The sequence below is a fragment of the Mandrillus leucophaeus genome, unplaced genomic scaffold (genome assembly GCF_000951045.1).
Source record: "Mandrillus leucophaeus isolate KB7577 unplaced genomic scaffold, Mleu.le_1.0 Scaffold652, whole genome shotgun sequence".
Taxonomy (NCBI): Eukaryota; Metazoa; Chordata; class Mammalia; order Primates; family Cercopithecidae; genus Mandrillus; species Mandrillus leucophaeus.
The window spans coordinates 508317-532253 of NW_012107053.1; the positions used below are offsets into that span (position 1 = coordinate 508317).

Sequence of the window (23937 nt, forward strand, 5' to 3'; positions counted from 1 at the left end):
CTTGAAATTTCTTTTGTAAAAGTCTCTGATAACTTGTTAAGTACCAAATAAAAGTCTGCATCAGTTTTTCTCTCCAGGATTTGGCTGTGTTGGTCACAATTTCCACTCCCATTCTGAAGTTGTCTCTTTCCTAATTCTTGACATGCTCAGTTTGGAGTCTCTTCTTAAAATCCTGACCACTTCTCTTCTGAACTGGCATCTTTCTTCTGTCTTCTAGACAGAATAATAAACTATATTCTATCCTCATTTTTCTTTCCTTTCCATACTTGCTTTCTTGGCAACTCCATCCATTCCTAGACATTCACCAGTTACCACATGCAGAAGATGCCCAGGTCTTTTATCTAGCCTTTCTTTAAGTTTCAGTCATTTCTATCTACTTGATAAAATGGTACATTTGAATGTGCCATTGATACCTCAAACTTGCAGTCCACTTACATATCTTCCTCTCTGAAGTTGGTTGGTTCTTTGTTCTAATTTCCCAGTTTCTGTGTATGCACTCTGTATTCTTCCATTATTCTAGGTGTGATATCTGAATCTTTTGGCACTCCCTTGCTGTCCCTTGCTAACTAAAATCATAAGCTAAAATCATAAGCTAACTCCTTTGCATTTAAATCTCTAAAATGAACTTAAAATGATGATATGCTATTCAGTATATTAATAATTTAAACCACTTAAAAACTAGCAGATACATATTAGTAGACTATATGAACATACTTTTTCATAAATAGATAACCAAGCACATTATTATGTAAAGGTTTTTGGAGAATTACTTCTTTTTCTAAGACTCTACCTTCAGTCAACAAGATAAATAATGATATGTGACTCTTAAATGGTGTTGTTCAGATAACTTGCTAATAGCTTAAGCTAGTGATTTTCAATCGTGAGCAATCTGGCCCCCAAGGGGATGCCTGGCAGTGTCTGGAAACAGCTTTGGTTGATACAACTGAGCAGATGCTACTGACATCTAGTGGGCAGAGGCCAGGAATGCTGCTAAAGACTGTACAATGCCCAGGACAGCCCCACGACACTTACTGACCCAAAATGTCCACAACACTGAGGTAGAGAAACACCAATTTAAACATATAACTACTGTCATGGCTAAATTGTGTTCCTCCCACCCCAAATTCATTGTTGAAGCCCTAACCACTAGTACCTCAGAATGTGAGTGTATTTAGAAATAGGACCTTTAAGGAGACTATTAAGTTAAAATGAGACCATTAGAATGGTCTATAATCCAGTTTGACAGGTGTCCTTATGAGAAGGGGAAATTTGGACACACAAGGGTGTACACACACAGAGAAAAGGCCACACGGGGACACAGAAAGAGGGCAGCCATCTGCCGGCCAAGGAGGGAGGCCTCAGAGGAAACCAAACCTGCGGACATCTTTTTCTTAGACTTCCAGCTCCCAGAATTATGAGAAAACAGTTTTCTGTTGTTTAAGCCTCACAGTCTGTGGCTTAAATACTTAAAAATAGTTACTACATAACAGTGGTATGTAGTTATCCCAGCCCAAGAAAACTAATACAATTACACGGTAAAAAAAAAAAAAGTTCACTTATCTTCCAGTTTAGTTACAGAAAATTTCTCTGTCTTTGGGTTCTTCTTGGCAAACTCCTTCAGCAGCTCATCTGCCACCCCAACGGCTTTCGAGTTCTTTGCCCTCTTTATTTTGCCTTCCACCCAGTATTATCAGTTGTGATCTGTCATTTATGATGCCATATATCATAGTGACATGGATATGGATGGTGGTTCAAGGTCTAAATGTTACTCTACCATATCTGTAATATTTTGGTAATTATGACTAATGTGATATAGAAAAGAATAACTTTAAAAAGGTGAAGTGGGAGAAATCTGGCTGACAGAAACCCCTAATGAATTATTTAAATTTTAGAAGAAAAAACAATGGTAGAGAGGGATATTAATTATTCAGCTCAATATTTCCATTCTTCTCTGAGGAGCAAATGTAGCTCCTAAGTTCTACAGTGTCACTGTGCCTCATTTCTCTGACTTCTGACATAGTGAGGTGATACAGATATACATTTCAAGGAAGCAGATTTTTAATATTTAAAAATGCATATTTAGCAAGAGAAGGAAGGAAAAATAATGAAGCTTGAACAAGGGTGGTTTTACCTTTTCTGCAATTTTCAGAGAAACATCTCTAATGGTATTCAAAGGAGGATAAAGCCGACCCTCTTCCAAGTGTTTATCTGACACTTGCTGAGCTATAACCTTATGGAAAAAAAGAAAGAAAAAAAGTGTTGATACTTCACACGATACAATGTGGCAGGTATGCAAATAACTAAGTAAATGGTTACATATAATGGTCCATACAAAAACCAGTTACATTAATATGATTATCTAATTTCGTCCCCACTTCTATCAACAAAGAAACTAAGCCCAGAGAGGTGTGAGATCACACAATTGGTGAAAAAGATGGGAATAGAATCTAGGTTTCCTTTTAGTCCACTTCCTTTTCTATTGTACCATGAAATGCTAGATACTTTCCAACTGATACATTAGGGGAACAAGGGAAAAGAAAAGAAAGAAAGAAGCAGATGATAGAGTAATGAAAATGGATTCTTAAAAGCAGAGGAGGACAGCTATCCGAGGTTGAGCATACCATTACTCCCAACTCTGAGTCATATTCTTGTGCAGGAGGTAGAGCAAAAGGCTGAGAAAGCTAGTTCAGAGTCTCACTACAAGTAGGATTTTAATTTTACACAGACTCTGGATTATCTAAATCACCTAATTAGCCTCAATATTTGCTGTCCCCAAACCATTCCCTAGTTCCAAATCAAACAGTGATAAATTTTGTATTGAAACCTAAGGCATAGAGGGAGACTCAGTAACCCTGATGTTCTCTCCAGTTCTAAGACTTTGATTAAATTTCTAGATGGGGGCAAATCTAAAACAGTTTATACCTGGGCCTTTGTTCCATGAAAATGTGGTTGCAGAGAGGGAGTATGAAACCTTCCTCTTTTGTAACATTTTAAATAATCAAATATTTATTTTTCAGTATATCTTAATATCTTTTAGATTTTTAAATCATGAAATTATTTCCAAAATATTACTTTTTGCCATCAGCAAATATATATGAACTGAACAAGCATAACACTACAGAGAAGCTAAAAAAAAAGTGTTATTGTCCTTGAGAGATGTATAATTTAGTGAAACAGAGTATGGGAAGAAAAAGAGAACGCTGAAAGAGAAGACGGCTTAGGCTAAAGGTGAAATATGGGTGCTAAGAAATCCCGAGGAAGAGCAGTTCTGGAAGGCCTCATAGTGCACAGTGGCTTGAAAGGCAAACCTACAAGAAAGCCTGGAGTTAGACAAACAGAAAGCAGGTAGGCATTCCAGACAAAAAAAAAAAAAAAACAAAACCAGAGACCAAAGGCAGAGATGTGTGTGAGCTGGACTAAGCACACCCAAGTGTGCTGACCTGGGGGAACAGAGGGTCTGGGTACAGAAATAAGGACTGGTGCATTATCAATGCCAAAAAAGGAGTTTGGAGTTAAATCCTATCGGTGACTAAGGACTTCTGACCAGGGACAATTAGGCAGAGGTAAGATGGGGGAAGGGAGAGGGAGGTAAAGTTACTAGTATAACTATTTGTTTGATTAGTATTGCTCTATATATTATACAAAATATTATAACATATAATTGTAGGGTGTTGACCACAATTTTATAATAAACTCATCATTTAACTCATTAATTTCTTGCCTTTTTAATAGGATGTTTGCCCCAGAAGTGGTGAGGGTCCCAAATTTTAGGACAAAGAGACATTAACTATTCCACACTATCAGGAAGTCACCAAATAAGTGGGGCTTGCCATCTAGCTCAGAAGTGGAATCAGCCCTGCCAACCCCACAACCACAGCCATCCGCTTCCAGAAGACTGAGCTGGTGAGAGGCAGGGAAATTTGCTGGAACCATGGTTTGGCCTACTGGGTAATGTAGTGGCTTTTTCCTCGCCTCTTCTTGGTGCATGCTACTCCTTCTTAAAGGCTGATGGTGTCCTCAAGGAAAGACATGGGGGCATTGTGTTCCCCTACTCAGCTTGAGCAGTTATAGATATGTGTACTTAAGCAGAGAAGAGAATGGGAAAGGGAGAACCAGACAGAGAGGGTGGCTGTAAGCTGTCTGCATTCCCATCAGTGGATCTGGTATGGGTACATGAGTTTCCAAGGTCAAGTGGCCACAGCAGAGGTGGCCCCTGCATCCCTGGAGACCTGAAGAAGTATAAGGAAGCTAAGCTGAAGCCAGACATCCTACATCAGAGGGCCAGATATGGACCTTGCAAGAGAGGATTACAGGAGTTAATAATTGAGTTAACAAAAGAGATGTTTGCCCTTTTCCATGCTCTTCCTTCTTGTCTCCAACACATTTAAGAAGTAGGCCTTAACAAAAAGAGGGAGGAGGTTTCTCAGAGTCGAGCCAAACATTTACCCACAAATTGCTCAAAGTGCTAGCATCAGAGAAAGAGTGAAAGAACAGATGGGTTTTCTCTACCTGCTACTGCAGGCCTCTCCTACTGCAAGGAGAGCACAGGACATTTGAATTGGATATAACATTTTGAACTGCACAGATGTTTAATTATTGTTCACTGATATATTCCCAGCACTCAGAATAATACCTAGCATATGTTAGGTATTTAATTAAAAGAATATTAAAAGAATGAGTGAACTGAAAGTTATGGGCTCTTATCAAAATGTCACTAAGAGAAACAAGAGGGAGAGCTGGTGGAGAATGATTTAAAACAATGACGGGGGCAAAATAAAACCATTTTATATTAATTGCTCCACTGAATTGAAACTTTTAAAAATTTTTGTTAATTCTTGTTCTGCAAAGGAGATGTGGCAGATTTAAATAACAATTTCTTAGATGTTAAGCAACAACTTTTCTGGGTGTCAGGTAGTGTTATTTAATTGGATAGAAAAAAATGAATAGCACAATGTTACAAAGATGTCGGAGCATGGTGGTTGAAGGCTCAGGCTCTGGTGTGAGGTAGACCTATGTTTGAATTCTAATTCCATCAATTACTATCTGTTTGCATTTGGGCAAATTAATTAACCTTTTTAGGCCTAGGTTTTATCATCAGTAATATAGGACTAATAATAGTTCCTAATTCATAAGGATTAAATGAAATAAATGCCAGCAAACAATTTACCACAGTGTCTGTCAGAAAAGTATTCAATGAAACCTAGCTATTTTGTTTTACATATGTATGTATGTATGTGGAACAGGCTCTCATTCAGATTGCCTAGGCTGGAATGCAGTGGCATGGTTTTGGCTCACTGCAACCCTCCGTCTCCCTGGGCTTGGGTGATTCTCCGCCTCAGACTCCTGAGTAGCTGAGACTACAGGGGTGTGCCATCATGCCCAGCTAATTTTATTTTTTATTTATTTATTTTGTGTGTGTGTGTATTTTTTAGCAGAGACAGGGTTTCACCATGTTGGCCAGGCTGGTCTCAAACTCCTGAGCTCAAGCGATCCACCTGCCTCGGCCTTCCAAAGTGCTGGGATTACAGACGTGAGCCACCATGCCTGGCCAGTTATTTTGTTTTAAAACAGAACTAATAGGCAGCCCACATAGCCAAATGGAAGCAAAATAACTTTTGGTGTCAGATCTGGTTCTACAGTGTATAGATTGTTAGCTATTTGATTTGGGGGCAAGTTCTATAACGAATCAACTTCAAGTTGTTTCAACTACTTATACGACACAATATGTGTATTCCACCCATAACCACCTGCACACTGCTGGCATTCAATGTCATTGTTTCTTCTCTAGGATGCCACACAAATGTTATTCTAAAGAGACTGAAGACAGTCACAGGATAGCCAAGTAAAGAAGAATCATTCTGAATCCTTACTCTCCATGTGTGACTGTCAAACAAAGAAGGAGCCAAAGAATTGTGAAAGAAAATCAAGTAGCAAACAGGTGACCATGGGGAGATGCACTAAATGTAAGGAATTGATTCTAGGGGGAAAAGGAGGGGGCATACAAGAGTCCTAGCCTGGCTCTCATTAATTAAATCATTTATTAAAAAACTTTGCTGCCTTTGATGTGCTTTGGTTGTCTCTCTCTAATGACATTGTGGCTAATTCAAAATAATCTCTCTCTATTTTGTTCTGACATTGTTATGGCAGTTGGATTTCCAATTATCTTAAGCAAGGAAAAGGTTCCTCTAGATACTATTGTCCATGATGATTATCTAAAGGGTCCTCTGAGAAGATATCAGAAAGGAGGGGAGCAGGGCAGATGAGAAGACACCAGCCCATGATTCAGGAGGAGTGGTGTGAAGATAGGAGGCTGAGATTTGTCTCCCAGGTATGAACAGGAGGTGAGGGGTCTATTCCCAGGATACACTATAGACCACACAGGGACAGAAGGGCTGATCACTAGAGGTCCAGAAGACTGTCTACAGTGCCAGGAAAGCCAAAAACCTCTTCATGATATAAAAATGTCCAGAAATATTCTTTGAGATTGGTACTAACCCATGACATTTCCAGTTCCATAAGAGATCCAACTAGTATTTTGACAATAATTCTAACAGTTATTAAATTTGTGGTTGCAAAACAAAAAATTCAGATATATCTCCTACATATTACCCTTGTTAACTACAAAATATAATGTAGACAAGAAGTACTTTTCTTCTTTTTGGGGCCATCTGGTAGTGAATGTCTGTGGTATTGTATTTATTCTTCTTGCTAAGATACATGAGTAGTTCTATTTAATCCTATTCAGAAAGTATTTACTAATTTTCTGCTTTGTGCCTAGCATTGTGCTAGATGCTACTGAAGTTTTAAAAGAAGTATATGGAAGACTCTCTGTCTTTAAAAAAGATAATCTACAGGCCGGGCACGGTAATCCCAGCACCATGGGAGGCCAAGACGGGCAGATCACAAGGTCAAGAGATCGAGACCAGTCTGGCCAACATGGTGAAACCCCCTCTCTACTAAAAATACAAACATTAGCTGGGTGTGGTGGCATGTGCCTTTAATCCCAGATAATTGGGAGGCTGAGGCAGGAGAATTGCTTGAACCAGGGAGTTGGAGGTTGCAGTGGGCCAAGATCACACCACTGCACTCCAGCCTGGTGACAGAGCGAGACTCCGTCTCAAAAGAAAAAAAAAAACACGATAATCTACAATTTAGTTATAAAGGCAACACCTAATCTTTTACAATAGGAAGCTCTCACGAGTGTATCATAACCAGAAATAAAATTAAATGTCAAAGTGTGTAATAAAGACAGCCATGACTAAGGAGAAAGATCAAGATGAGCTAGACTTGTCACAAAAAGATCCCAGGATGTGGTGGGATTTAAGCAGCACCATCAAGGACAAGCTTAGCTCATTGGAGAATAATTCTCAGGTCTTTCCAGGCAGGATAAGAGATAAAGCAGTTACACAGGCATACATATGCATGGTGTGTTTGAAGGCTATGGGATGAGGGAGAATGAAAAGAATGTCAAGCTTCTAAGCTTTGCTGCCTGCTTGGAAAGGGGGTATCACTAATAAAAATGTGAATGCTAGGAATGAGGAAAGATAAGTAAGGCTTTCAGAATGTTGTGTTTAAGGACACAGTAGGGCGTGTCTGTGGAATTACCCAACAGGCAACTGGAGATACGGAAAAAGATGAGAATCGAGATACACAGATTTGGCCACTACTAGAATGAAGATAACAGAAATAAATGAATGAATGAGATCTTCGAAAGCATAAGAAAAAGAGAAGAAAAAACTGCTAACAAAAAATGAACACTAGAAAAAAACCTCTTACTTAAGAGGGAGATGAAAAGGAGACAAAGAAAATAATGAGTGGGGACATAATTGAGATGATATAAAAACAGAATATTGTGTTGAAGCCTAAGAGAAAACCAGTAGAAAGGCCAAAAGATACAGCCAGAGAGATCACTAGCTATGATAAGAATTAGTGATGTGGTATGTTGATAACACCACGTTTTTTTTTTTTTCCTTCAAACTGTTTTTGGGTAGTGATTATTACCTTTCTTGGAGAGTAAATTGAAAATATTTTTCATGGAATTTGTCACTAGAGGGTGCTGGAGTTATTTAGGAAAGAAAACACTGACTACTACAAGTAACCAAAACTCTGATGTGGCTATTCTAAAAGACAATGATTACATTTTCCTTAATGCAAAAACAACTTTTACAGGCTCTCTTAGTAAGCAGACATCCATTTATGTTTAACAAGATTTTCTGAGTTAAAGAAAACCTGAGACATCAGCTGGAACGCTTTTTAATATAGTGAAGAAAACGACAGGAGTACATTGTTGCTTCCAAGCATCTGTTCTCATAGAATGACGCCAGGCGCTAGCCACCAATATTATGTTCCTTTAGATCACATCAGTAACATAAGAATCTTTGTCTATATTCTTGGGGTTCCTCTTCACAATGGAAAGAATATTTGCAGGATAAAAATATTTGATTATCAATCAAGTTCTTTGGATCAGTTCAGCTGCAAAGGTTTAATCGTAAGAGAAGAAATTCACTCAAGTTTCTCATCCACAAATGGTAACCTGTTCAAATCTGAAAATATGATATCAACCTGATGAACATTCTGATTACCAAAAGCTCATGATTACAAATATATGCCCAATCACTGTATCATCCTGCTGAGGCTTGGGATGGGGAGGGAAGCTGATAGGAACATACAGCTCATGATATCTCTTGTGCTAGGAAGTATCAAAGCCCTTTGTCTCTGACCTAAAAGTTTCATGTTTTCTGTCAATATCTATGAAATTGTGGCTAACTTGTTAGCTTGCAAGTAGAGTAAAATTTCAGATCTTTCACAGTTCATGACAGTACAAGATTCCCCAGTGGGCCTGCTTTGTGATGTTCTGAGAATCTTTCCTCAAGGCCCAGATAGAGCTCACTTCTCCTATTCTTTTAATGATTTTATAAACAACTAATTTCCTATTTTGATTTAACTTCCGCTTAAATACTAGGGTGGTTTCTGTTTCCTGTACTGAACCCTGAGTGATAAACATGTTCACTATACCATATCATACTTCCACTTTAAACCTTCAAAATGCCATTCATTATTAAGCACTGTATATTTCTCAACAGGGAAATATTTACCACTTAATCATCATTTGGAAACAATTCTTTTTTCTGCTTTTTTAAGGTAACAGTCTAGCTCTGTAGCCCAGGATGCAGTGCAGTAGCGTGATCTCAGCTCACTGCAACCTCCGCCTCCTGGGTTCAAGCAGTTCCCCTGCCTCAGCCTCTTGGGTCGGGGGATCACAGGCATGCACCACCACGCCTGGCTAATGTTTGTATTTTTAGTAGAGATGAAGTTTCACCATGTTGGCCAAGCTGGCCTAGAACTCCTGGGCTCAAGTGATCCACCTGCCTCAGCCTCCCAGAGTGCTGGGATTACGGGCATGAGCTACCACATACAGCCCTGGAAACAATATTTTTAATTGTCTCATCACTGTCACAGAACTTGATCTGATGTGTGAAGACACAAAAATGTTCCTCTTAAGAAATCAAAAACACAATTTTTCTAATGTCTACTGAAGAAGAACCTTTTGTTTGTGAGTCAGTAGGAACATGCTACCCACCCCTTATTCTCCACTGGGAAAGATTTCCTCTTCTTCAGACTTTACTTCTTTCAGAGAGTAAGCTGAGATGCTAGATAAATAAAACATTAGACAACCTAGGCTGAGCGCACTTGGTATTTTAAACCCTTGGTAAACTTAGAGGATTTTACAATACCTCAGCAGTAGTGAGGAAAATCTTATCAGTGATGTGCCTCAATCCACATGCCACAACACCAAGAGCAACTCCAGGGAACACATAGGAATTGTTGCCTTGGCCAGGATATAGGGTCTGTCCATTTGGAAGAGTGACTGGATCAAAAGGACTGCCACTGGCAAAAATTGCACGTCCCTACAACAAAGACACATACAACTCACTTTTAAAAGAAGCAGAATATTTTAAAACAAATGTATCATAACAGAACTATCCCATAGCCTAAATTATAACTACTTAGAAAGAAGTCTAGTTTTTTATCAACTTGCTAATAAGTCTGGACAAGCTTTTGTGATGTTGTACAACCAGTTCTGGAATGGGTGATTATTACTATTCTCTGTCTTACTCTTTACATCCAGGAGGAGCATGCAAAGTACAGTATGCCCTAAGACCATCACTCTATTCTCTGCAGTGGTTCAACCCATAGGCTCATCAACCATTTTTATATAGGCTTCCAACGATAGACATCTGAAGATAAAAAATGATGGGCTAATATTTAAGTATTGAAAATGATGATATTTTAGGTTGGGCTTTAGGAATCAACACATTTCCAAAATAAAAACTGGGAAAATCATACATATTTCTATATTGTAAAGAGTTGTGTGGGCTGGGCACAGTGGCTCATGCCTGTAATCCCAGCACTTTGGGAGGCCGACAGGGACAGATCACTTGAAGTCAGGAGTTTGAGACCAGCCTGGCCAACATGGTGAAACTCCATCTGTACTAAAAATACAAAAAGTAGCTGGGGAGTGGTGGTGGGTGCCTGTAAGCCCAGCTCCTCGAGAGGTTGAGGCAGGAGAATCGCTTGAACTCAAGAGGCAGAGGTTGCAGTGAACTCACACCACTGCACTCCAGCCTGGGCGATAAAGCAAGACTCCAGCTCAAAAAATAAAATAAAATAAAGAGTTATGTGGAGAATCACATAGGAAACAAACTCATTGGCAGGAGTAGAATTGGCAAGGAAGAGGAAGATAAAGTTATCAGTATTTTTCAACAATTGTCTTCATTTTGCCTAGTATTAATATTTTGTCATAATTGTTTTGAAGAATCTCATTTAATGCTTGCTTTAAAAAGGCATTAACTTAGACGGGCGTGGTGGCTCATGCCCGTAATCCCAGCACTTTGGGAGGCCAAGGAGGGCGGACCACTTGAAGTCAGGAGTTGGAGACCAGCCTGGCCAACATGAAGAAACCCCATCTCTACTAAAAATACAAAAATTAGTGGGATGTGATGGTGAGCGCCTGTAATCCCAGCTACTCAGGAGGGTGAGGCAGGAGAATCGCTTGAACCTGGGAGGCGGAGGCTGCAGTGAGCCGAGATCATGCCATTGCACTCCAGCCTGGGTGACAGAGTGAGACTCCATCTCAAAAAAAAAAAAAAAAAAAAAAAAAAAAGTCATTAACTAAGGGCCTGTTAGGTGCCGCATTTCATATTGCTAATCAAAACAATATTTGTCTGTGATGGTGAGAGTGGATATCTAGTTGAGAGTATTTAGGCTTCAAAGTAGGAATCAGAAACCCTCAAAAAATAAAGCGTCACAGTCTAAGAAATCTATTTGAAAAGTCTAAAGCATCAAATCCCCAAGGCATAGTTTAAATGATGACACAATGGGTTTTAACTTTCATATCTCTTGGATCTAGAGTCTAAATAATGATATTAATATTAACCTGTTTTTAGCAAATGTCATAATATACCTTTTAGTTGTTTTAAAGTTGTATAACATAAAAATTCAACCTTCTTTGAGACATAAAAAGATGAAAATAGATGAGGCAGAAAAACAGAAATTCTCATCTAGCTATTTATAAGACACTTATGTTTTGCACAGAATTCGGTTTTGTTTTCAGACAAACCTGATACTTTAAGCTCTTTAGCAGATAAAACATTTTGTTATAAACAACTTTCTAATGTAGCTAAATTATTACTTCATATATAAAGGTTTCGGAAAATTATATTTGAGAAAGAGGCCTGTAACATTATATATCTCCCCCTCCTCCTTCACTCCCACTCTTCCTGCCTTTCTATAATCACCATATTTCAAGGAGAAATGTCATTAAATAAATGATAGTACGTAGCTAGCTAAATATTCTCATATATATGTTATTAACATAGTGAAGGAAATCTCCCCATACCATTTTCGGATTGTATTTTTATGGTTCAATAGTCTTTTTGTATATTGTATTTTAACCTTTCCTATCTTCACCTATGCCTGCAGTAGCAGAAACTCACATCCAGCAACAGGCAGACCTTTCCTTTTTCTCTAATCCTTTAGCCAAACCAGTGTCTAAATTTTCATCCTCAAAATAATTTTCAATGTTTTATGTAGAAAAACAGACTATTAGGCAAGATGATAAGAAAGACTTGAAGCCTACATTTATATCAGACACATTCAAAGTTTAAAACACAACTACATAAATTTGGCTAATTTTGTTTATGTGTATTATAGATAAGTCTCTTAACCCTTGAGGCCTGTTGAGAGATATTAAGACAAAATAATTAATTAAATACTTGTTTATTATATGCCACATATGTGCAAGGCATGATGCTAAAATTTCGTTGTTGCTCAAAGGACTTTTTTTTTTCCTTTAAGGATTTAAGGACTACTGAATAATGTGGGGCAAATTCCCCAATCTAGAGATGAGATAAAAATTAAAATTAGTGAGAACATTGATGCCATCCCAAATAAGAGAGATACATAATGGAGTGGCTCCTTGCAAAAAAAAAAAAAAAAAAAAAAAAAAAAATCATGAATCCTAGTATTGAGCATTTAAGGATATATGATTAAAATAGAGTCATTAAGTTCCAGTTAGTGCAGAGTGTCATAGCTTTCATGTTTACCTCTCTAGTTCATTTTGGATTTATTTCCAAAATAAACATTTTAGATAGATAGGACCCAACCTCTATTTTGTTGTAATGATATTTTAAAGTCTTTTAAGGGAAAAAGGCTCCTTTCAGCATATCAGCCAAATATATATTAGTACAAACATGGTATAAAATGAATCACAGTAAAATATTGAAGCATTGAGGACGCCTATCCCAATCTGGCTGCATGTCAAGATAGTTGCCCAAATGTTCCACCCATAGTACCAAAACCCAAACCCAGGATTTAGCAAAGCAAAAATAAGGTTGTGGTTTTACATTGTACGCTTCAGTGTTTGGGAATAGCTAGTTAAAAGCTATTTTAATAAGCCTCTAGAAACAAGTATCTTCCTTTCTATTTAACTTTTATGTGTAAATCTTAGATATTTCCAAATCGTTTATGGAAAATTATCAGTAAAACATTAAAATATGTATTTTATTTTGTTGAAGAAGAGGATATATACAACATTCTAGAAAAGGAAATAGTTCTTATCCCTCTGATCTGTGTGCTTTTCTTGTATAATTTTTAAACTTAAACAGTAAGCACCTGAGATATCCTAGGCCTCCCTATAATGAATAAAAATGTGATTATTCAAGTACCAGTTATAGTTTTACTTTACCTTGGTTATTCTGTAGCACTGCTCTGCAGAACATTCTGCTTTGCTAGTTGGATTACTCAAAGCAAAAATAATAGGCCGTTCATTGAAGGCAGCCATATCTTTGAGAATTTGTTCTGAGAATGCACCACCAATTGCAGCAACTCCTAATGAAGAAAAATGAAGCTGGTAATTAACACTATCATTGGTTAATTGACACAAGAAGACCATGCCCCAAATCAATGATATCTGTCATGTCATTTTCTAATAGATCCTAAACAAAATGCTGTATAGACTATTTGTATTATAGTGACAAAAAGAGGCACGTTTGTTAATGCCAACAATCCTTACAATCCTTAGGGTCACAAATCTACAAATACCTATTAAAAATTAAAGATAAGATTTGGCTCCTATAATACATTGAGTTAGTGACCAATCACTTGGAAATTTGTATCCAATATGTATACTTTCTTTATAAGCAATTCTATGAGTACATTTCAGTCTGTCAGGCTATAAAGCAATTAAGTTTTATAAACTAATGCTATCACTTAAGACAACCATCTGATTCAATGGCAAAAGTAAAGTACCACCCATTGAAATAACTTTAACAGAAGAATAAAGCAATTAGCATAATGGAAATGAAAAACAATAAGATTATTGACAGAATATATTTTGTAAAAACAATATTAAACACTTAGTAAAATTCCTGTCATGGAATAAGTACTTGTTTTATTATAGTTATCATCATTATTTTCAACATTGTCATCTGTTTCACAAGAGCTTGTTGGAATGGAGTATAATACAAGGTAAAAACCAAAATTATATATGCACAACACAAAGATTCATAAATTCCTTTGAGTTTTTTAAAACCACTTTAAAGTCTTGCAGTGCACATGCAATGTGTAAGTACGGTATTAAGTGCTATAAGGAATATAAAGATTTGTCAGATGTGATCCCTGTCTTCCAAGAGGGTCTTATCTACCTCAGAGTGTCTCAACCTCAGCAGTATTAACATTTTAGGCTGGATAATTCCTTGTCACAGGGACTGTGCAGTGCACTGCAGGATATTTAGTAGAATCCTTCCACCGCCTCTATCGGCTAGATGTCAATAGCCCCTCCCTTTACTCCCCTTCCAACCCCGCGACCCTAGTTAAGACAACTAAAAGCTTCCAGACATTGCCAAATGTTTCCTGCAGGGCAAAAATCCCTCTTATTTGAGAACCACTGTCTATCTGGAGTAATCAAGCCTACAAAAGTGCTGAATGTGCCAGGTATTAGCAGGCTGACACTTAGAGGAGGGGGCCACACACTTCAGCTCAGATCAGTAAGAGAAAGAAGACAGGACTAAAGTGAAAAATCTAGGTCTCTACAGGGTACTGTCGCTTGAGCGAATGTGTAGTTTTTTGAATTCAAAGGGGTAGAATTTCAAAAAGACTAAATTATACCTCAAAAATTGGTAGTAAATAAAACCAATCAAGTCAAAATAAGGGGCGGGGGGGAAGGGGGAGGAGAAAAAGTTTACCTATGAGGGCAGTTGGTTTTATTTCTTGAACAATGGCTTCTAGGTTCTTCATTTCTTCATGTTCGTGGGCAAACTTCTCTTTCTCTTGTGTTAAGGAAGCACGTCCCTAAGTAAAGCAAGTGAGAAAAAATTTAGAATCTGTCAAACATATGCGGGTCAAAGAAATTTCAGTATATATATTACAAACATTTGTGCTTAACATTTTTATGTATGATGTGTTACAGCTATTCTTAAAGTCTCTTCAATTGTCAGAATGTTATTTCATTCATTCTTTCAACAAACATTTATATGTCAATGTTCTAGGCAATGGAGATGTAACAGTGAACAAAACAAAGTCCTTCATTTAACTGATATTAAAAACCCTAATTTTACAGATATGTGAGAACTAGCATTAACAAATGGCAATGCAAAATGTCATTTAGAGAATATTGTTTGCCACACATTGTGTTTTATAGCAGGTCTCAGAATCTTGAGTTGGCTTCAGCTGTAGCACTACTGATTTATGCCACTGACTCAGAAAAGAATTTGAAGCCATATTTATGTCAATGTTAGATATTCTCAGTATTTGTTTTCTATGTTTTTGTTTTTAATGTTCCAATTATGAATATGCCATGTGTTATCTAGTAAACATCTAATTATAATATTCTGGCTGCAAATTTTAAAGATCTGACTACATAATAAATTACTGCCTAATTTTATATGGTACTTGATGACTTACAAGTTGTTTTCACATATTTCATTTGATCCCCTCAACAATTCTGAGAAGCAGGACAAGTATAAGCATAGTCATTTTACATATGTGGAAACAGATTCAGAGGCTTTAAGGGACTTGCTCAAGGCAAGAGATTGTACTGGAACTCAAAGCCTTTTCAATATAGCACCGAATCACCCTGGGCAAAAACTTAACAAATAGTATGTCATAGTTTTTGCAATTTGTTAATAATGAAGATGGTACAATTTTCTTGCTTTAAAGGGTTATTATCATTTTATTTCTGTTTTTTTTTTTGTTTGTTTGTTTGAGATGAGGTCTCACTTTGTCACCCAAGTTGGAGTGCCGTGGATCAGAGGTCACTGTAGCCTTGAACTCCTGGGGTCAAGGGATCCTCCCACCTAAGCCTCTCTAGTAGCTGGAACTATAGGTATGCACCACCATGCTTGGCTAATTTATCATTTTTTTAAAGAGATGGGGGTCTTGCTATATTGCCCAGGCTTGTCTTGAACTCCTGGCCTCAGGAGTGATCTTTTCGCTTCAGCCTCCTGAGTCACTAGGATTATAGGCGTGAGTCACCATGCCAGGCTCTGTTTTTAAAAGCAATATACTGAATTATAAAAAAATTTGCAACATATGAACCTCTTTGTGCTTGTCTCCTCATCTGTAAATAAGGATAATAAGAATTTCTACCTCATCAGGTTGTTTGTGGTGTAAATGAAATGTAATACATGTAAAACACTCAGGACTGTACCTGGTTTATAATAAGAGCTCGATGCTAGTTGTTGTTGCAAGTACAATTTTTGTGAAGAAGAAAAAAATCATAATTCCAGCACTTAAAGTTTTGGTATATTTTCTCCTATTAAAAGTCCGCTGTAGGCCAGGCGTGGTGGCTCACGCCTATAATCCCAGCACTTTGGGAGACTGAGACGGGCAGATCATGAGGTCAGGAGATTGAGACCATCCTGGCTAACATGATGAAACCCTGTCTCTACTAAAAAAAATACAAAAAATTAGCTGGGCGTGGTGGCAGGCGCCTGCAGTCCCAGCTACTCAGGAGGCTGAGGCAGGAGAATGGCGTGAACCTGGGAGGTGGAGCTTGCAGTGGGCCGAGATCACGCCACTGCACTCCAGCCAAGGTGACAAAGTGAAACTCTGTCTCAGAAAATAAAAATAAAAAAAAGAAATGATTAGCCAGTTTTGAGAATCAGTGTACTAAATGATCTATGATATCCCTACCACATGCATTTTTAAAAGGTTATGTGCTACGTTTTCAAAAAAGTATACAATAATGAGTCTAAAGAAGAAAAGCTATAGAATAAGATAAATTGGAAGTCACAGATTTTTTGGCTGACAAACTGAGATATAATGAAAACTATTTAAATTGCCTAGAATGGGAAACAAATAACAAAGAAGACAGATGAATATATATGAAAAGAAAAAGATACATGCTTAATCATAAACATCTTTATTAATCATAGTATACGCACTGGCAGCTCCTAGACACTGAAGCCAGAACTTAGCCAGAAGACATTCCATCTACTAAGAAACATAAATTACCCACAGCAACACCTTCAAAGGCTTGATTCCTGGTATGACTTACAAATGCTGAAAGAATGCTGAAAACAGGCCAGGAATCATGAAATGGTAATACTAGCAATACTGAAGGTCTTACTTGGCAAAACAGAAGAATCAAGACACACACACAAAAGGTCTCCCAAGTGTGTTCTTCTATCATTTTCAAAATTAATTTGATGATCTAGTTTAAAGAAACTACTGGAATGTGACAACCTTTTCTAAATCCGGTAATACTGAGGCAACTCCCTGTATCTTTGGACTTCTATTTTCTAGACTAATGGCTTATTTTTTCTCTATTTTTCAAAATCTGATTTGGAATACATATTCTTTATGCCAATAACTTCAGTTGGTATGGAGATGAGATGTCTTTTCCCTTTATTCTCCCTTTTCAGAATCCCTTGCTGAAATATTTTTGCCTTTTTTTGGCAAAGTGCATGTGGGCACCTCTTACCTCAGAAATCCCAAATTCTATGATGCGTCTTTTCTCTCTCTCTTTTTTTCAAGAGTCTCTAATTACCTCAAACATATTATGGATAGCTGAAACTTTATTTGTGACATTATTACTTTAATCTCCCCTATTCCTTTATATTATGATGATTCTTACTATATTGTAGAAGATATAACCACATTGAATTACCATCTTTTCAAAAGCACCTATGTTTGTAGTGGGTGTAGGGAGGAGAACGGGGGCAAAGGTTGCCAAGATTTTGGGCTATCATTCCACAGCCCAGGATAGGTATAAGTAAACTAATTCTAGATTACCAGTGATAAATATTTATTCCTTCCTACATACAGGGACTAGAAAAACTCTTCCACAAGCCCCAGTTGGACTACCTACCCCCAATGTACTGGCCTATTTTTGCTGGCATGTCATTAGTTTACCAGAGTTGAACCCGGCCCTTCTTTGGATCTGTAGACAGGGTTTTCTCAGCACATAGTCAGTAGCATTTCACTGCAATTGTTGTAAATCAGGTATGTGCACTTGCTAAGAGTCCAGAGCTGTGTTTCATCATCTCAGGACAGATTAAGCAAAGATAAATTATGTGACAAAAGTATAGTAAGGCACATGGAGTGTTTTTAATTTAAGATAGTAGGCGGTGAACTCCATTAGTAATTAATTTTGTATGTTAAAAATCAATGTTCATAATTTTCTAAGACTCATGCATATCATCTTTGGCCTCTGTTCTTTTTAATGTCTACATGCATTGATCATACTCTATATGAAATGAAAAAGAGGGAGAAAATAATCAAGCCAGAAACTTTTCACCAGCTTACATAGTCTCTTTGGAGTTAGACTTTTTTATTAAACCACAGTGTATTATGTATGTAGTTATTAAACTACATAGTCTGTAGTTTCAAGCCCTCAACCTGTAGATTATACTCTTAGGAATGAAATAACTATATTGTCAAAACTACCTTTATAACATACAATATACCTTTGTTGACCATCTCTTTCTACAAGAGCTAACCATTTAACTATAAATCAGAAAAATACAGTGGAGCAAAATTATTTAAAACAAAACAAAATAAAATAAAATAAAAATAAAAACAAAATTCAAGCCAGTTTACGGCTTCATTCTGGGTTAGATGAAATCTATCCTTCATAAGGTCTCTTAATATCCTACTTTTTATTTTGATGTTTTGTCTTAGCATTAATTTGGTTTATTAGTGAGAGTGAAAATAATTATTTAAGACAAAGAGTAAACCTGGTTTGTTTTGTGGCTTCTTAGCCTCCCTGAAAATGCTCTAAATCATCACTGCAAAATGCAAATACTTAGCAACGTTCCCTTTTCATCCTCTTTTCACTGTCTTTATTCCTACTTTAATTTTTATTTTGGAAGGTTTTCTAAAACTAAGTATTAATTTTACATTAAAATGTATTAATATTAGTTGACACAATTACTATATAAATTATTTCCCACTATAAAAACTAAGGTATCTTATATTTAGTACTATATACTAAAGTATAAAGATATTTGAGTATGATTCATAACCAAGTAATTGACTTCAATTAACCTTAGTGATATGGATGAATTATTTACAATATTGGTATTCTATAGCATTAACTCTTTCCACTGCACATATGGATATGGGGTAAATGATGGAAAATGCTATGGCTGTGATGCTGAAACTTGAAAGAGAAAATACACTGGAATAATAATTATCTAGTGTGATGATGATATAACTTCAAAGATGAGCTGATTTCACAGTTCATATTTTAGTTTTTGAGGTGCTGTTTTTAAAAAGTGGAGTTTCACCAAGAAAATTTTTTATTTAAAACTTTATGGTATTTTTACATTTTATAAACAATTACAAGTTAATAAAATTAATAAAATGATTATTATTGGTTCTCAGGAGATGTAAAAGCACTAAGAATGAAGGACAAAAAACACAAAAGAATCATGTAAATTTGAAAACAGGATTACACTAATTTACTGGTTATTCTAAGACAGTTCTGCAACAAAAGTCATTATAAGGATTTTGACTGTTTAAAAGCATGAAAGAAAAAGTGATTGAAACTTAATATGTGTCTTTTATATTAAATAGTGTACAAGCTGTTAAATATATAACAACCTTTTAAAATGTAACTTTATCTTGGCAAGCAGAATATATGAACTTCTTTATTTTGGCAAGTAAAAGACATGAAGTAAGAGAGACTGACTAGGTCTAGCCAACAACTTCACAGTTATTTCAAGTATTATATCCATGGACTCTGGAATCTCAGCTCAGTAAATGTGTGTTAAAATTATTCGAGATGCTAAAATATATATATTTTTACACAGATTTCAGGTAAAAATGTCATCAGAGACAATAAAATAAAACCACATAGACTTCCACTTTTTGGACTCTTGAATATTTTATATCCCTAAGGAGAACAATTTGTGTAGCTTTCTCCACAGCTCCTACTATTCCTACTATTCACATGATGATGACCCCCAGATCCCTACCTCCAACCCAGACCCTTCTCCTTTGTATCAGTCCCTTATCTCCAACTGCCAATGGGACATCTCTGTGTGAGGTCTCCACAGGCACCTTAAACTTACTATGTGTGAAACTGATCCTGTTACTTCACTTAAATTGGTCTGTTCTTCATTACTTACTAGACCCCCAACAAGTCCACCTAGACTCCTTCCTCCACTCTACCCTACTCCTCTTTCCATATTTCATCAGTTACTCAGTATGTCACTTCTATTTCTTAAATACGTACTGAATTAAGTTTCTTTCACTCACCTCCATGGTCACGGCCCAATTAATTTCTATCTGGATTACTGCAACAGCTTTGTAACTAGTTCTTTTTCTCAGTTTCCCCTCATTGCAATCCATCCTCCACAATGCCATCAGAGTCAAGGAGAGGCAAACCCCTCTGCACAGGTTTCTTCAATTGCTCATCTTCGGGGTTCGGAAAGTCCTTCATCTCTTGTCATCTGCTTCCTTTCTAATCTAATCTGTAAATGTCCCTTATACCAAAATATTTTATTTTGTACATGCTGGTTCTCCTATCTGTAAAGCCACTTATTAACTCATTTATTAACAAAATATTTGTTGTCAGGTATGTACTACACATTGTATAGAACTTTGAAGATACAAAGAGACGAAAGACACCATATTTAGCTTCTATCAAGATCTCTCAGTGAACTTGTCATCATACTTCCTTTGTTTCAGTTTTGTATATAGGAAATTCAAGATATCTATGGAGACCCTAACTCTTAGATAAACTCCTAACTCTTCCTTTCCAACTTAGCTTAAAAGACACCTTGTCTTGATATCTTCCTCAGTATTCCCATCTTTTTCCTTAGTGAGGTTGGGAGCATCATCTCCTGTGCACCCTGACACCATGAACATTTTTTTTATAACACTTTCATATGGTTCTAGTTCTGTAACTCATGGATTGAATTGTTCTCACTAGACTATGAGCTTCCTGAGATCAAGGGCTTTATTGAATCCCCAGCGTCTAGAACAACACCCAATCCATAGGTGATTTTATTCAGTAAACGTTCTTATTTCATGCCCACAATCTGTCACATGATGACAGTGTACAAATTTTTATAGTTATGCTGATGCTTCAAAGCAGTAGCAATTTTTCAGCCAAGAAATCCATACTGAAGGTCTCCGTCTTTATATATACATATTTGCTACAAAAAGTTATGCATATGTTTTTTCTTCATTTAAAGAAAAATATATCTATGTATACTGAATTTTAAAAAGAAGTATTTTTCTACCTTTAAAGGAAAAGATTACTAAGAATTCAAAATATATAAAGACATTAGAAATAATGTTTTAAGGTAATACGAATTTGATATATTTCCTTCTATGACTTTTATATACAACTATATTTTAAATAAAAAGTAATATATACTATGGTATTTGTTTTTTTCACCTATTATATTATGAATCCTTTACCGTGTCATTTATTGCTCTTTGAAAACAATTTTAAGTCTATACAATATATTAATGCGGCTATTCCACAATTCATTTGACAATCATCCTTTATTTAGGTAAGTATAACATATCACTATTATAATTAATGTGTGATAAACTATATCATTATTGTAAATAATGCTGCAATAACATCCTCATACATAAAACACTGTATATATCTCTATCTCCATGGGATAGATTCTCTGAATGGAAATTAGTGGCTCAAAAATATAAACTTTTAAAGGCTCTGAATACACATAAAACAGCTTTCCAGAAAGTCTGTATGTACACATTCACATTTATTTCTATACTAAATTCCAGAAGACACTGCTTATCATTAGTTATTCCTAGTCATTCATCTTCACATAGGAAGGGGATTTATATGTACTTTTTTCTAGCAGTTTAAAGAATGATTGATATGCACAGGTGGCACAAGTATTAGTAATGCCTTATAACTATATAGCAATATGGCCACAAACCTAATTTTATTTAGTTCTCACAATAATACTATGAAGTAGGTACTATTATCTCTATTAAAGATGGAGAAACTCAAGCTCAGGTAAGATAATATTCAAACAAGCTATTTATCAAAGTTTTCTCTCAGGAATCCCCATTCAAACCCTTAAGAATTTCATTGAGAGGAAGTAGCAGGTAAAGAGTAGCTGTTTCATTTTTTCCTCATTTCTTTCTAGCTAATGTACAATTTGATCACCAACTCTCAATAAAAAGTGATATATCTAGGTGTTTCATCTGTATCATTATCAAATTGCTAAATTTAAAACTACACTGACCATGTGCAGTGGTTCATGCCAGTAAATCCCAGCACTTTGGGAGGCTGAGGCAGGAGGATCACTTGGGCTCAGGAGTTTGAGACCAGCTTGGGAAACATAGTGAGAGCTTGTCTCTACAATTTTTTTTTTAATTTTTTTTTTAAATAGCCGGATACAGCATCCTGTGGTCCCAACTGCTCAGAAGGCTGAGGTGGGGGTAGAGATCACTTGAGCCCAGGAGGTCAAGGCTACAGTGACAATGATGGCATCACTGCACTCCAGCCTGAGTGACAGAGTGAGACCCTATCTCAAAAGAGAGAGAGAGAGAGAGAGAAAGAAAGAGAAACTAATTCCAATGGACTGTCAATTCAAAGGGGTGTAAGGAGCTGACTCACACTGCAGATGGAATCTGTTCCTAAGCCATAGTTTTCTTCTTTATTCAGGAAAGTATCAGTATTACTGTATGACACGATCGTTTGTATTTAATGGTTATTCTTTAACACAGTGTAAAGGGAGGTTGTAGAAACAGAGTAGTCTTTGAGATGGTCATCCAGAATGGCATATTGATTTTTATTCTGGTTAAAAATGAAAAATTCTTACCTTAACTATTAATCCTTTTGAATCAACCAGCCATATCTTTTTGATGGCTTTCTCTTTTGGTAAACCTTCTTTTTCCATGGCCATCACAATCAGGTGTGCAATCCCTAGGGCAGCCTCAGTGATGAAAAGAAAAAATTTTAAAGTTGTTCTACATGATATCTTATTAAGGGTTACATTTCACCCCATTTTGTCTTTGTTGGTGGGAACAAAATATTTTTGTCACATTTAGGTTAAGCCAAATAGCAATTATTTACCCTTTTTACTACAACAGAACCACTATTATGTGGCTTGCTATTTGGCCACAGATAAACTGGTGATATCCTTGATTGTCAGTGTATTTAATCCTGTTAATACAACCAAGATTTGCTCCAAGAAAAAATACTGAATTTAAAATAATGAACTGGTCAACCTTGCTCATTGAACTGTATTGTTTATTGTTAGGTTCAAGCTCCTCTAATTGAATTTGAAGAAAGAAGCCTGGTCATTTGGATGGGAACTTGACCAATTAGGCAACAGAATGAAACTGACAAAAAAAAAAAATGAAACTGAAAAAAAAAAAAAAAAAAAAAAAAAAGTGTTTCCAAGCATCTACTTACTCTTCTAATTTGGATACCAAAAGTGCTGTGAAATTTACTGAAAGATTAAAGGAATCAACTTCCTTGGTATTTGGTAAATTTTATAATTATCTGTGAAATTTCCAATATATTTTCAGGGACAAACAAGTGCTGGTTTTGAATCATCCAACCATGAATTCTTCTGCCTAGCTGAGTATCAAGAACTGGTCTATGCCATTCATCAAACCCTTTGAAAATTCAAAGACGTTTACTAAAGTTAAATACAGCATGTAATAATCCACAAAATAGAGAACTCAAATGTTAATGAGCTGTCAGTTAGTCTTGATTTTTATTTCAATGTGAAAGTGAATTTGTGATTTCATTCTGAATACTTTCACATATTTGTATCTTGGCATTTGAGTTCTAACTTCACATATTTTGTTTTATCTAAAAACAAGCAAAATGAAAACCAACACAACATAAACAAATATCTACCAGTGTAATATACTGTTTTGTTCATAATCATATTCAACTTGAAAATTTAAAGTTTCTTGAAATACATA

The 23937-nt window shown here is 36.3% G+C and overlaps 1 protein-coding gene across 3 annotated transcripts in view; it reads right to left on the bottom strand.

The window, feature by feature from the left end:
• ME1 (malic enzyme 1, NADP(+)-dependent, cytosolic) overlaps positions 1-23937 on the bottom strand; it is a 226114-nt gene that overhangs the window by 2852 nt on the left and 199325 nt on the right. For all 3 annotated transcript variants that reach the window (XM_012001196.1, XM_012001195.1, XM_012001197.1), the window contains 5 exons: positions 22821-22934; positions 14745-14850; positions 13247-13389; positions 9735-9908; positions 2132-2230 (listed from right to left, as the gene is read on the bottom strand). In XM_012001196.1, coding sequence (XP_011856586.1) covers positions 2132-2230; positions 9735-9908; positions 13247-13389; positions 14745-14850; positions 22821-22934 — 636 coding nt within the window. The remainder of the gene's footprint in view (positions 1-2131; positions 2231-9734; positions 9909-13246; positions 13390-14744; positions 14851-22820; positions 22935-23937) is intronic.